The sequence below is a fragment of the Lytechinus pictus genome, chromosome 11 (genome assembly GCF_037042905.1).
Source record: "Lytechinus pictus isolate F3 Inbred chromosome 11, Lp3.0, whole genome shotgun sequence".
NCBI classification, from domain to species: Eukaryota; Metazoa; Echinodermata; class Echinoidea; order Temnopleuroida; family Toxopneustidae; genus Lytechinus; species Lytechinus pictus.
The window spans coordinates 7260501-7274173 of NC_087255.1; the positions used below are offsets into that span (position 1 = coordinate 7260501).

General features: G+C 38.6%; 1 protein-coding gene across 2 annotated transcripts; it reads right to left on the reverse strand.

The window, feature by feature from the left end:
- Positions 1–2941: 2941 nt before the first annotated feature.
- On the reverse strand, positions 2942–8353 carry LOC129258552 (uncharacterized). 2 transcript variants are annotated; one of them, XM_064106819.1, is made up of 3 exons: positions 5922–8353; positions 5262–5488; positions 2942–3019 (listed from the first exon to the last, which is right to left on the reverse strand). In XM_064106819.1, exons 1-2 carry the CDS (start codon positions 7083–7085, stop codon positions 5375–5377), a joined length of 1278 nt encoding a protein of 425 aa, XP_063962889.1. In that variant the 5' UTR covers positions 7086–8353; the 3' UTR covers positions 2942–3019; positions 5262–5374. The 2 variants fall into 2 exon arrangements, with proteins under 2 accessions (XP_063962889.1, XP_063962890.1); XM_064106820.1 differs by lacking the exon at positions 2942–3019 and adding an exon at positions 4198–4519.
- Positions 8354–13673: the final 5320 nt, after the last annotated feature.

The window sequence follows — 13673 nt, forward strand, 5'->3', positions numbered from 1 at the left end:
TGAGACTACAGAATTGAAATTCTTTAAAGCACGTGGGAAATATGCATTAAATAGTATTTCCGAAGAAAAGCCTATTCATGGGTAATTACTGTACGAGCACTAAGCCACAGAACGATCACATTACCAACCAGAGTAAGGTGTTCACATTACAAATCTCCTCAATACTTCAGTATTGTTATTTTGATTATGAACGGGGTGAATGGCATTCAAACAAGATAACATATATTCAAACAGTTTGAAACGGACATCAAAGCCTAAGTATCATTTTGATAATAGGAGTATTGTCGGACCAAAGCCGAGCAATGCCCTTGCCAACCAAAAGCATGCAATTAAAACATATTGTCGCTCAACCAAAACTGAGAAATGACCATACCAGTCAAGATCAGGTGTTCACATTTTAACTTCCTTCAAAACATGTTTAGAAGAAGCGGTAATTGTCATTTTGAATAAAAGACATTGTAAAGTCTTTCAAATAGATAATTCTTATGTATAGTTTGGCGACAGCGCTTAAAATACTTTTAAACGCGCGGGAAATTTCTTAACAAAAAAATCCGAAAACATGCAATTAAAGCATTATGAAGCATCATGATTAATGAGCATCGTCCAATGAATACCAAACGATTCCCATACCAAGCAGAGTCACGTTTTCAAAACTGAACTATAATTATCTATAATGTAGTAATTTGTAGTAACTTTAGATCTCTTTGTTGACTTAGTCTACATGTATATTTGTAGCTTTTTGTATATATATCCAAAGGAAATGTTACTGGGCCAGCGACATGAGCGTCTTCTGACGATATGTGCGCTCAATAAGACATCACCATAACGATTCTGTTGAACTTTGGTTCACAACACAAAAAACAGAAAATAACGAAGAGTTACCTCGAAATTTTCGGCTGCTAACTGCAACCTTCGTCAGCGATGTGACCCGATTTGACCTTAGTGACGTAATGGTCGATGATTGGGTTGTAGACATTCGGAAGCTTGTATTGCCCCCCGTCTCTGTTGAGAGAAGGCCTGAACGCCCGGATGTAGATGGCCTCTTTCACATCTCTCTCGAAGTACCGCAGCTCCCTGTCCAGCACTTGTACCTTGTTGATTGTCACATGGAGACTTAAATGATAGAGATTTAACACATGCCATTTAGCATAAAGAACAATCATCAGCGTTTATTTAGCACAATTAGCATTAAGTGAATATAATGTCTCACTATCCATACATATACCTCACTCCAACAATGATGGGATTAGGCCCTGAATTAGCCTATCTATCCTTCACCACTTGGCATATAATTTTTGTATGTTTAGATATCACTTTAGTATGTAATATTTCTCATACCATCCTATACTGTTAGTCAACTCTCAATTCGAATATCATAAGTTCTCTATACCGGTCAATAAACGAGTTGAAACGGACACCAGAACTGTGTCGAGTTTTAACTCATACAATCAACTTCTACAATCACCTTCTACAATCAACTTCTACAATCAACTTCTACAATCAACTTCTACAATTTGTTCAGTGCACGAACTCGAATATATAGGCCTTCTGGCCTGGGCCACTCGTCCTTCAACAATGAAAGCATCGACGAAAAAATAAAAATAAAAACATTGTCTTAACTGACAATCAAAGAGTTATAACGTCTCAGTTCAAGTTTTCTTCAACTGACATCTTTTCTCTGTATAACAGTTTCATTTCAAGCATTATCTGGCTTTTATACAGCTCACCGGTTCAACGATTGATGACAGTCTGCCTTTAAATCGAAGGTTTGGAACTGCCGTGCGGATGACTTGACTTCGATGTAGTTCAAACCGCCAACTCAGTTATCCAGATTATGTATTTCGTCCTAAGTCCCAACATCACGTGCCATCGATGGCTTGAGTTTCACAGGCTTGAAAAATTGTTAAGTTTACACTGATGTAACAGGCTAACTCTTCTGCCTTTGGTTTAGAAAAATTAGTAGTTCTTGCATAATATTAGCAAGTTCAAAAAAGACAAATTATCTTCAACTGCGTTTTCAGAGCAGCCAGAACCAACTCTCCTTTCCTCACGGCGTTCAAGTTGAGGTGTGTCCACTCTCTGTACACTAGCAATCCACATACAATGTATAACACCCAATTAGGTGTATTGCTATGCCTCCTATTCAAAAGACACAATGCTAGGCCAAGACATTTATGTCTTGCACAGCTGAATAACTCCTCACCATCAATGGTACACTCAATAGAAAACTTTCTCTCTCTCTCTCTCTCTCTCTCTCTCTCTCTCTCTCGCTCACTTTGATTCAACTTACACCTTTTTGTAAAAGTAATTAATAGATTTTAGTCATTTAAATCAAAGATATTGCATTTTCAACGTGACATTTCACTCCCCTTCCAAGAAAATGCATATCTCTTGAAAGTAAATTTCTGACTCAATTTGTTTTCTGGTTGTAAAAAAAAAATATAAATAAATATATATATATATTAACCTCGTTCACAGCAATTAATTTTATTTGCTAATTTTTCTCACTTTTTCACTTTTCTTTTCTTTTACTCTGCGCGGCTCAAAAAATCAGCTCCAACGTTTTCGACGCCTTTGATTGCTTCAATGCGAAAACGGTATGGTTGTAGCGCAAGTGCCCAGCGCATGATTCTGCCATTCGCCACTTTTGCGCTTTGCATATAAGCTAGAGGGTGGTGATCTGTTTCGAGTACGAATTCTTTGCCATACAGGTAGGTTTCAAATTTTTTAATGGCCCATACGATTCCTAAACATTCCCGTTCTATAACAGAATATGCTCTCTCTCTTGGGAGCAACTTACGACTTGCATAAGCTACTGGGAACTTCTCATTTCCCTCTGTCTGTAGAAGAACTGCACCCAATCCAGAATCTGAGGCATCTGTTCTGAGAATAAAATTCTTACTCAAATCTGGAAGATGTAATATGGGCGGGTTGGCCAATTTGGACTTCAGTGCGTGGAAGGCATTCTCTTGACTTGTCTCCCAATTGATGATATTTGGTTCCAGCTTCTTGGTCTTATCTGTAAGGGGAACAGCAATAGCAGCATAATTAGGAATGAATTTCCGATAGTAATTCATCATACCAAGAAAGGATCTAAGTTGTTTCTTAGTCTTTGGCTGTTTCACCTCTTGTATGGCCGTTACTTTCTCAGGTCGGGGTGCAACTTGTCCATGTCCAATCACATGTCCAAGAAACTCCACACTTTCATGACCAAAATAACACTTACTTGGCCTGGCAGTCAACTTGGCGGCTCTAATCCTCGTCAACAACTCAGTGAGAGTTTCCAGATGTTGTTGCCAAGACGTTGAATAGACGAGGATGTCATCTATATAGTTTAGCGCACCTTCTAAACCATCAAGGAGTTTTCTCATGATGCGACTAAATGAGGCAGGGGCATTAACCAATCCAAAGGGCATTACCCTGAACTGGAAGAGACCGTCTGGTGTTATGAAAGCAGTAAGGGATTTAGACTCTGATTCCATAGGAATTTGCCAATACCCTTTACTTAGATCAACTTTGGTAAAGTACTTGCCTTTTGCGATTCTTGTAAAGAGCTCTTCCTGGTCAGGAACTGGTTCCGCATCAAACTTTGTTACTTTATTCAGTTTACGAAAGTCAACACAAAACCTATTTGTACCATCCGGCTTTTTAACGATCACAATGGGTGATGCATATGGACTGTTTGAGGGTTCAATGACATTGAGTGACAACATTGTTTTGACCTCCTTCTTTACTGTGTCTCTGAGGGCGTGTGGGATTGGGTACGGTTTACCTTTCGGCAACTCTCGTTGCTTTAACTCAATGGTGTGTTGGCCAAGTGAAGTGCAACCAGGGATATCAGTGAGTATGTCTTGGAATTCTGTCAAAAGAGCTTTCACTTGATTAGTTTGAGAAGGAAGGAGATTTTCGTTAATCTTAACATCTTCTGCAGATTCTGTAGCTCCTATAGGATAAGGTTGAAGGAGAGAAGTGTTAGACATGTATTCCTGATTTTCTGAGGTGGTATCAGAAGATAGGTTTTCATCCTCAATCACAGCAGCACAGGTATTGACTGTGTCTTCGTTACTGAGGGCACTTACCTCTTCTCGGGGATAGTATTTCTTTAAGAGGTTGATGTGAAAAATCTTTGATTTCCCGCTGAGATCAATGCGATAATCTGTGTCACTTATTTTATCAACTACAAGAAACGGGCCCTTCCATTGTAATAGAAGTTTATTTCTGTCGGTAGGGAGTAAGAGAAGGACTTGGTCACCTACCTGAAACTCTCGATGCTTGGCGTTTCGGTTGTAGTACCTTTCATATCTAGTTGACGACTTCTGTAGTTCTTCGTGGGCATTGCGACATGTTTCATCTAATCTATTTTTTAGATCAAGAACATATTGGTAAGTTGTTTTTGTTTCTGCTGTATCAGCTTCCCCTGTCCACAATTCACGAAGTATTGCTATGGGGCCTCTGACCTTTCTCCCATATAGGAGCTCGAAGGGGGAATATCCCATGCTCTCTTGAGGGGCTTCTCGAACTGCAAAGAGAAGGGGTTCAATATAACGGTCCCAGTTATTAGGGTTTTCAGCACACATTCTTTTAAGCATTTGTTTAAGTGTGCCGTTGAACCTTTCAACGAGACCGTTCGCTGCAGGGTGATACGGGGAAGTTGTGAATTGTTTGACCGATAACAATTTACTTACTTGCTTCATGACTTCGGAGGTAAACTGAGATCCCTGGTCTGTTAGCATTTCTTTCGGGATTCCTACACGAGTAAAGATACTCACTAATGCCTCTGCTACTCGTTCTGCTTCAATATTTTGCAATGGGATGGCCTCTGGGTACCTGGTGGCATAATCAATGACGGTAAGTATGTATCTATTCTTTTGTTCAGTTACCGGGTGAATTGGGCCCACGATGTCTACGGCAATCCTCTCGAATGGTACCTCAATAAGAGGCATCTTACCAAGGGGTACTTTCGGAACTCTACCTTTAGAAATGGTTCTTTGACATACATCGCATGACCTGCAAAATCGTGTTATGTCCGTTGTAATACCAGGCCAGAAAAAATTGGTAAGTACCTTTTGAAGTGTTTTCTTTGCACCTTGATGTCCTCCAAGCAGAGCCTCGTGGGCGATTTGCATGACCTGTCGACGATATGGTTTAGGGACGACAATTTGAGTGAAAATGTGACCTTCTTCTACTTTGGGTGAATGAAATTTACGATGCAGTATGTCATTGTGGAAATAGAAAGATGAAGTGCCATTATAGCGAGTTACCTTTTCATCTTGACTGTTTGCCAATTCTCTAGCACGGTTCAGTGTGGGATCCTCTTGCTGGGCGGTTTTCAGCATCTGTGGGGTGACAATATTCTCAAATGGCTTGGGAGTCTTTAATGCCCGGTATGGCTTCTCTCGGTCCCTTCGTTGAGCTCTTGTCTCCACGGCACATATTCCATGGAATTTAGGCGACCAGGATAGGTCTGGGTCATCTGCGGCTCGAACACCTGTAATATTTCCCAAAATGAGATCATATAAAGGATTTTGCATGCAAACCGCCTCAACTCTGCCTGTGAAGTAAGGGGTATCAACGTCAACAATTGCAAGGGGGAACCTCTTAACGGTACGATCAATGAGTATGCATGTTATTAATCTCCCTGTCATTTCACTTGGCTTTACGAGATTTTGTTTTACCACAACACCACTACACCCGCTATCCCTAAGGACCGATGCCTTATTAGTCCCAACAAAGCCCTGTGAAACTGGCATTTTACTCATGATAAAACTCTTGCTAGTACAAGCTGCACTAAGTATAGGAAATGTGTGACCGCAATCGAGTTTCACGTGATCTGTACGTATTTCCTCACTGGTTTCAGAGTTGGGCATTTGAATCATCATGCCATCAATACATTTGCAAGTATACGATCCTTGAGTACTTACTTCTGAGTCATGAGGTGTCCATTCTTGGTGATTAGCCCCTGGTATGGTTGTCTCTTCTGCTGTCATCAGCCCTGCTGCTTTTGTAGAAGTAAAACGGCAGTCCTTAGCGTAGTGGCCTGTTTTACGACAAAGGTAACAAAGGGGCTGCTTGGGGGCACTAGCTGGACAATTCCTTGCAAGATGACCTATTTGGCGACAATTAAAGCAAGTTTTTTGTTTGTTATTTTCTTGGAAAGATTTAGCTTGGGATGAAAGAGGCTTACCTTCGTTTCTCTTTGACGTACCAGGCTGCATTGGCTGTCTAGGAGGAACCTGTGTTTTAAAATACCCACCCCTTGCATCAAGGTAGTGATCTACCAGGGTTACCGTCTGTTGCATGGTTGTTGGTTGGCGTTCCTTCAGGAAAATTACAAGATCTCGATGACAGCCTTCGATGTATTGACCTCTAAGAATTAGGTCCTTGAGATCCTGAAATGTCAATTTGATACCTGCAAGTTCGATCCACCTATCAAGGTAGTTTTCCATTCGGGTAGCATATTGATGTCCCGTCTCTCCTGTGTGCGGTTTTCCTGTAGCAAATTTTGATCTAAATCCATCTTCAGTTAAGTGAAATCTTTTCAAAAGGGCATTCTTCAATATTTTGAAGTTATTTCCATCATCACACGACAACTGAGTAAATACCTCTAACGCACTACCTGTAAGCAAAGTACTCAGATTTATGGCCCAGTCAGTTTCAGGCCAATTTTGACTTTTGGCATATCTTTCAAACCTTTGGAGGTAAGAATCAATGTCATCTCTCTCTTCATAGAAAGTAGGCAGTTTCGGCGCTTTCGCTTTGTTAGCTACAACCTGTGAAAGGTTCATTTCAGAACCATTACTTTCGCGGGCATTGCGCTTTTCGCGTTCAATCTCTAGCTGTATCTCTGCCACTTCCTTTTCTCTCCTTTTCAATTCGAGCTGCTCTGCTCTCTCATCTCTTGCTCTTTTCTGTTCCGCCGTCACAAATGACTTTAATTCGTTTCCACCTAATCCAAACTTTTCCCCTACTTCAATCAACTTACTCAAATCCATGTTACACCTATTATATACGCTCTCTGACTTTACATAGGTTAAAGTTATCAAAATGAAAATTTGCGAGAGGTCCCTACATCTATTTGAAAACATTGTAAGAATCTAAAACCATGTGACTATAAATGGCATTTATGTCTCCCGGACAAGCCCCCAGAAATGTCACATGGAGACTTAAATGATAGAGATTTAACACATGCCATTTAGCATAAAGAACAATCATCAGCGTTTATTTAGCACAATTAGCATTAAGTGAATATAATGTCTCACTATCCATACATATACCTCACTCCAACAATGATGGGATTAGGCCCTGAATTAGCCTATCTATCCTTCACCACTTGGCATATAATTTTTGTATGTTTAGATATCACTTTAGTATGTAATATTTCTCATACCATCCTATACTGTTAGTCAACTCTCAATTCGAATATCATAAGTTCTCTATACCGGTCAATAAACGAGTTGAAACGGACACCAGAACTGTGTCGAGTTTTAACTCATACAATCAACTTCTACAATCAACTTCTACAATCACCTTCTACAATCAACTTCTACAATCAACTTCTACAATCAACTTCTACAATTTGTTCAGTGCACGAACTCGAATATATAGGCCTTCTGGCCTGGGCCACTCGTCCTTCAACAATGAAAGCATCGACGAAAAAATAAAAATAAAAACATTGTCTTAACTGACAATCAAAGAGTTATAACGTCTCAGTTCAGGTTTTCTTCAACTGACATCTTTTCTCTGTATAACAGTTTCATTTCAAGCATTATCTGGCTTTTATACAGCTCACCGGTTCAACGATTGATGACAGTCTGCCTTTAAATCGAAGGTTTGGAACTGCCGTGCGGATGACTTGACTTCGATGTAGTTCAAACCGCCAACTCAGTTATCCAGATTATGTATTTCGTCCTAAGTCCCAACATCACGTGCCATCGATGGCTTGAGTTTCACAGGCTTGAAAAATTGTTAAGTTTACACTGATGTAACAGGCTAACTCTTCTGCCTTTGGTTTAGAAAAATTAGTAGTTCTTGCATAATATTAGCAAGTTCAAAAAAGACAAATTATCTTCAACTGCGTTTTCAGAGCAGCCAGAACCAACTCTCCTTTCCTCACGGCGTTCAAGTTGAGGTGTGTCCACTCTCTGTACACTAGCAATCCACATACAATGTATAACACCCAATTAGGTGTATTGCTATGCCTCCTATTCAAAAGACACAATGCTAGGCCAAGACATTTATGTCTTGCACAGCTGAATAACTCCTCACCATCAATGGCACACTCAATAGAAAACTTTCTCTCTCTCTCTCTCTCTCTCTCTCTCTCTCGCTCACTTTGATTCAACTTACACCTTTTTGTAAAAGTAATTAATAGATTTTAGTCATTTAAATCAAAGATATTGCATTTTCAACGTGACATTGATGTCAAGACCTAGTTGGGTCTTCAACAAGAACGATAACTCAGCTAAAGGAAAGTCTCCGCCTAAAAAGGATAACCCCAAGCCACCCAAAGGACAGATTGTACTTCCGTACGTTAAAGGATATTATCGGAAGCCCTTCGTATGAATTTCAGTCAATTTGGCATTAGGGTGTGCTACAAACCAACAAGGACCCTTAGACAGTACCTGGTTGCGCCGAAAGATAAGACAGAGAAGAAGGATATCACCTTTGCACTTTTAATATGTGATTAAATACATAAAGATTATGTTTAATTTTTCATGAATCTATTCCTATATTGTGCGTAGCTACCATCATGATGTGACCTACCATATCAAACCAACAATAAATCACCCACAATAATTTTTGAGCGTTTTCGTGAGTAAAAAAAATCATCCTGAGATTTAAAATGATGATGATGATAATAATAATAACTTAGTCTTATATAGCGCTCTTCATTAAATCCATATCAAAACGCTTTACAATGTAAAGCATAGGAAAATATACAAACAAAAGTGAATTAGAAATCATATAGCCAAAAAACCCCTCAAAATATCAAAGACACTGTAAATGGGTAAATGTTGAATATGCTTTTTTTCATGAGATACGTCTTTAAGTTTGATATCTAAACGATGTGATATTTGGGATACAATGAAAGGAAGGTGGAAGAGTATTCCAAAGACGTGGGGCAGAGCTTGAAAAGGACCTATCACCAAAATGTTTAGATTTAGCTTTTTCTTACCATTAAGAAATTTGATTTGCTAAACAAAGGGACCTGCTGGAAGTGTATTCCTGGATTAATTCAGAGAGAAATTTTGTAACTTGTCCATGAAGAGATTTGAATGTTAGGAGAAGAATTTTGAATTGTGTTCGAAATTTAATGGGGAGCCAGTGCAATTTTTTAAGAGTAGATGTTATATGATACGTAATTAATCAAAATTGACAAACGATAATCCACTCAATTACTTGATTGAATGTAAAAGAGATTAGTAAGAGTTTCAAAGAGAACGGAGAAAAAGGGTTCAAAGTTTGAGGCTCACTCAAGCATGAAATATGTTTTCTGTTCAATGTCAGGTATAAAAATTGAAATCTTAAAACAAACAAAAATGTAAATGTAAGTACGTAAATAAAGTTATCACATCAGTGCTGAACGATACAAGTCGAATCGGCGAGGCAGTTACGTACGACAGTGTTTTCACGCTGAAGAAATTTCCCGAATTCCGGAATATCCGGATCATTTTCAGGTAATTTTCGAGAAATGAAAAAATGCCATGAAATTCCAGGATATCAGAAAATTACAACTACAATTTAACGTAAGAACTTCAATATTCATGTTATATTAAAATTTGTTGTATTTATATTTGTATCTATTTTTAAAAAGTGATTTCAACAAAAAAAGTTAAATTCCTTGATTTTGGTCTCTCGGACCAAGTTAAGGCTCGCTTTGTCATTGTCCGATTTTGGTTACAAAATTCAATTTTAAAATCCAGGAAATGTATATGAATTTCAGGAAATTTGAGATTCAGTTTCGGGAAATTTGTTTTGGACCTGTGGAAAACTGACCTACGATTAAGATTATGATTGCTGCTACCCTGCTCAATATTTACATGTATTAGTAACATTAACATTTTTGAATCTCTCTACATGTAAATAAATTACATTTCAGTTTCAAAGAGAATTACTATGATTGCACTCGAAAGTTTTACTATGCTATTTTCACAGGTCCATGTTACGGGTCTCATTGATATTGTGACTATCTACATTATCCTTTTTTTTTTGAATTTGTAACTTTATTTATGGCTAATAAAGACATTTGTCTGCTTTACAATTAAGTCTCTCAGTACCAATTTGTCACGTGTCATGAATGTTTAGCAGGATGTTGTCTTCGAGGACAGGGATAATGCACGTTTAGATAAATCCGACTTCTTTGACTTCATGAAAGCTGTGGTGGCCAGGGGCGGATCCAGGATTTTCCGAAATTTGACAAGCAAAAAAAAGGGTCTTCACTTTCAAAGGGGGGGGGGGGCACATTTCTTTTTTATTGCATTTTTACATTAAAAATGTTAATTATGCCTCTCAATGAGATGGTCGCGGGCCAGCTTTCTCCCCCCCCCCCCTGGATCCACCAGTGGTGGTGGACAAAACCGTTTTCAATGGTTTTTCATATTTCATCCCTTTTCCATTCCATTTTTTTTCAAATTTTCACGTTTCTTATAGAGCCTCGGGACATTGCCGCCCCCCCCCCCCCCCCATTAACATACCATTAATTGTTTTGATATTATCCCATGAATTGATTCTATTTTCGTTTAGAATAATTTATTTTCTAAATAAAATTATATTCATTTCGAGAGATCCTAAATTTATTATGTATGCGTATGTGTGTTTGTGTGTATGATTGTGCTTTAGAGACGTGTATGAATCAGATAGGATTACTAACGTCTGGTGCCGACGTTTTAACGTCACTGTCCGAAAGACGTAACCTAAGCTTGAACCTCGAACCTCCGCATCAATTTGTAAATTCCCAGGAATACAGCTGAACGCCACAACGCCCAAATCAACGCCCTGTTTCAATGGGAACTGCCTTTATAGTAAAATTACTTTTATAGTAAGTATTTAGTGTAACCAGGCATTGGGCACCCTGTAAAAGATGGAGGCACCAACTGAATGGGATAATGCAGAAATATGTAAGCCGATGACGGACCAACATCGACCAAAATCTCTCGCCAATGCTCGTAGGGGACTAATAAGAGCTCAAAAGTCAAGTAAGTTATTCTCTTGCTTTCCCGTCTGCTGCAGAAACACTACTGATCTTGAAAACGTTTGTTTCTAAAAAAAATTATGAAGGTATTTATGGATAGTGTGACGGGATGTTACTGTATGCACTGCAAAAACTCCGTTGTTGATTTAACACCAGCCCGGAATCTATATATGTCCACACCAGAGAAGTGTTAAACAACACCAGTTTCGTTTTGGTCTAACACCAGATAGGTGTTTATACAACGCCAATTAGAATAAAAACAGCATCGGTTTGATTCCAAACTGGTGTTGTTTCAACACTTCTCTGGTGTGGACATATATAGATTCCGGGCTAATGTTAAATCAACACCGGAGTTCTTGCAGTGTGACGCATGTACTTGTGATATTGTCAAAATATTAATTACATTGGGGGCCTATTAATGGTTACGGTAGGCATAATAAATTATGCATACAAGAAGAAGTGAAGACAAATATTTGCTGAGATTATAATGATAACATAGGCCTGCCTTGACCAGGTAGCAAAAAATAAAATGTGAATAGAATGTATTCTTGATTTTTTTATGGTTAACGTAATAGTTTTTTTTCTTTTGACACTTTTTACTAAAAAAAACAATAATACATAGCGACGATAAATGGATGGATAATTTCCTACTCTGACCTACCAAGGCCGTATGGATCTGAAGGAAGGTTAACTCGCCCCTTCTCCCATTATATTTGTAACACACATTAACCTGCAAATTTCAGACGAAATAAGAATATAAAAAATAATATAATAGAAAAGAAAAGAAAAGGCATCTTATAAGTTCGTTAGTTTTGTTTTCTTGTTCGAACAAGAGGCTGGCCTACCTAGAACATTTTACGCATTTTTATTCTACAGAAAAAAAATAATTAGTAGGTTTATACTCGTGGATATGACAGACCTGTAAAGAGTGTTACTGAATAAACACAAAAAATACCATCTTTCGATTACTGTTCTAAAAGACTTTAAAAAAAGAATTTCGGTATCGTGTGTACTGGAGGAGGAAAATGCATGCCATTACCCTTAAAGCCATTTAATTCGGCTTAATTTTCGCATAATGTATTAAGTTTTCATGCTAAACACTCTAAAACCCTGTCGTTTTGTTAATAAAGCTGCCGAGTACACATAAAAGATTCAGCCTAATTAAACTCGATTTCCTGATGTTATCACGTTTTTAATCGCAGTTATCCCGCGACTTTTCTACACGCTTTTCGAAAGGAACAGAAGTAAAAGTCCATTATCTTAGGAAAAACTCATTAAACACGCTCAAAGATTCTAGAGAGAAGAGTTAGAAAATGGTCGTCGCAGAAGACGGTGATGTTACCCTCAACAGTGATTTGAAAAAAACAAATGGTTGATCTTATGATAGTAAGTACTTTAAGTCTGTTTTGCAGAATGGGTGATAGGTAATCTGATCCGATTTGTTGAAATGTCGGTTAGACCACCACCCCCCCTCCAAACACCCAAACAACGATCAACAGTAATTCGCGCAACAATTTTAATTGGTCGATATTTCGCTTCTTGAACTTTTTTTGGACATACAACAACGTTCTCCAACATCGTAATTTTGCGATCCTTTCTACAACATAGGCAATCTATAGTCAAAAACCCTTCTTGACAACGCAGACTTGTCGAAAATCGGTGTATCAAAACAGCCGCTTCGTCCAGGTGGGTGTTTCATAAAGCTGTTCGTACGTTAAGAGCGACTTCAAGAACGACTGGTGAACATTTCTTCTGATAAATGATATTCACCATTAAATGTTCACTGGTGATTATTAGCAGGTAAGAAAGGTTCACCAGTCGTTCTTAAAGTCGTTCTTAACTTTAGAACAGCTTTATGAAAAGGCCCCCTGGACTCTAGACGAAAGACATACTTACAAATTGTCGTCAGTACAGAATCTTACGACACTCAGCTGTCCCGGTTCACCAATTTTCGACAAAGACCTCTCAGCTGTTCATTGGTATTTGAAGGTATTTTCAATAGATTGTCTATGTTTCAGAATCCGCCACCTCGCTATTGAGAAAATCTGTAATCAGGCGGGCCTTACGCATACAGATTTCTGGGGCCCGTTGCAGAAAGAGTTGCAATCAATCGCAACTCTAAAAATCATGCGCAACTTGATTTTCTACCAATCAACAGCGCGCATTTGGGACTTGCGTTTAAACGCAACTCTTTCTGCAACGGACTCCAGGGGTCCGTTGCAGAAAGAGTTGCGTTTAAACGCAAGTCAAAAAATCAATCGCAAGTCTCAAATGCGCGCTGTTGATTGGTTGAAATCAAGTTGCGCATGATTTTTAAAGTTGCGATTAATTGCAACTCTTTCTGCAACGGGCCCCAGATGTATTTATCTCCTTTGCATCCAGTATTGGTATCCAGACTCAGTGAGTGCAGTTTGGAAACGAACCAATGATTATACTTTTATCCGTTGAGGGGCGAGGCAATTGAGTTTATTCAATCATAATG

Coding starts and splice junctions, on each gene's coding strand:
- LOC129258552 (XM_064106819.1), bottom strand. CDS start 7,085: ATGTTTTCAAATAGATGTAGGGACCTCTCGCAAATTTTCATTTTGATA. Junction 5,489..5,921: donor GGACACCTCATGACTCAGAA/GTAAGTACTCAA, acceptor GAAATATTACAG/GTGTTCGAGCCGCAGATGAC.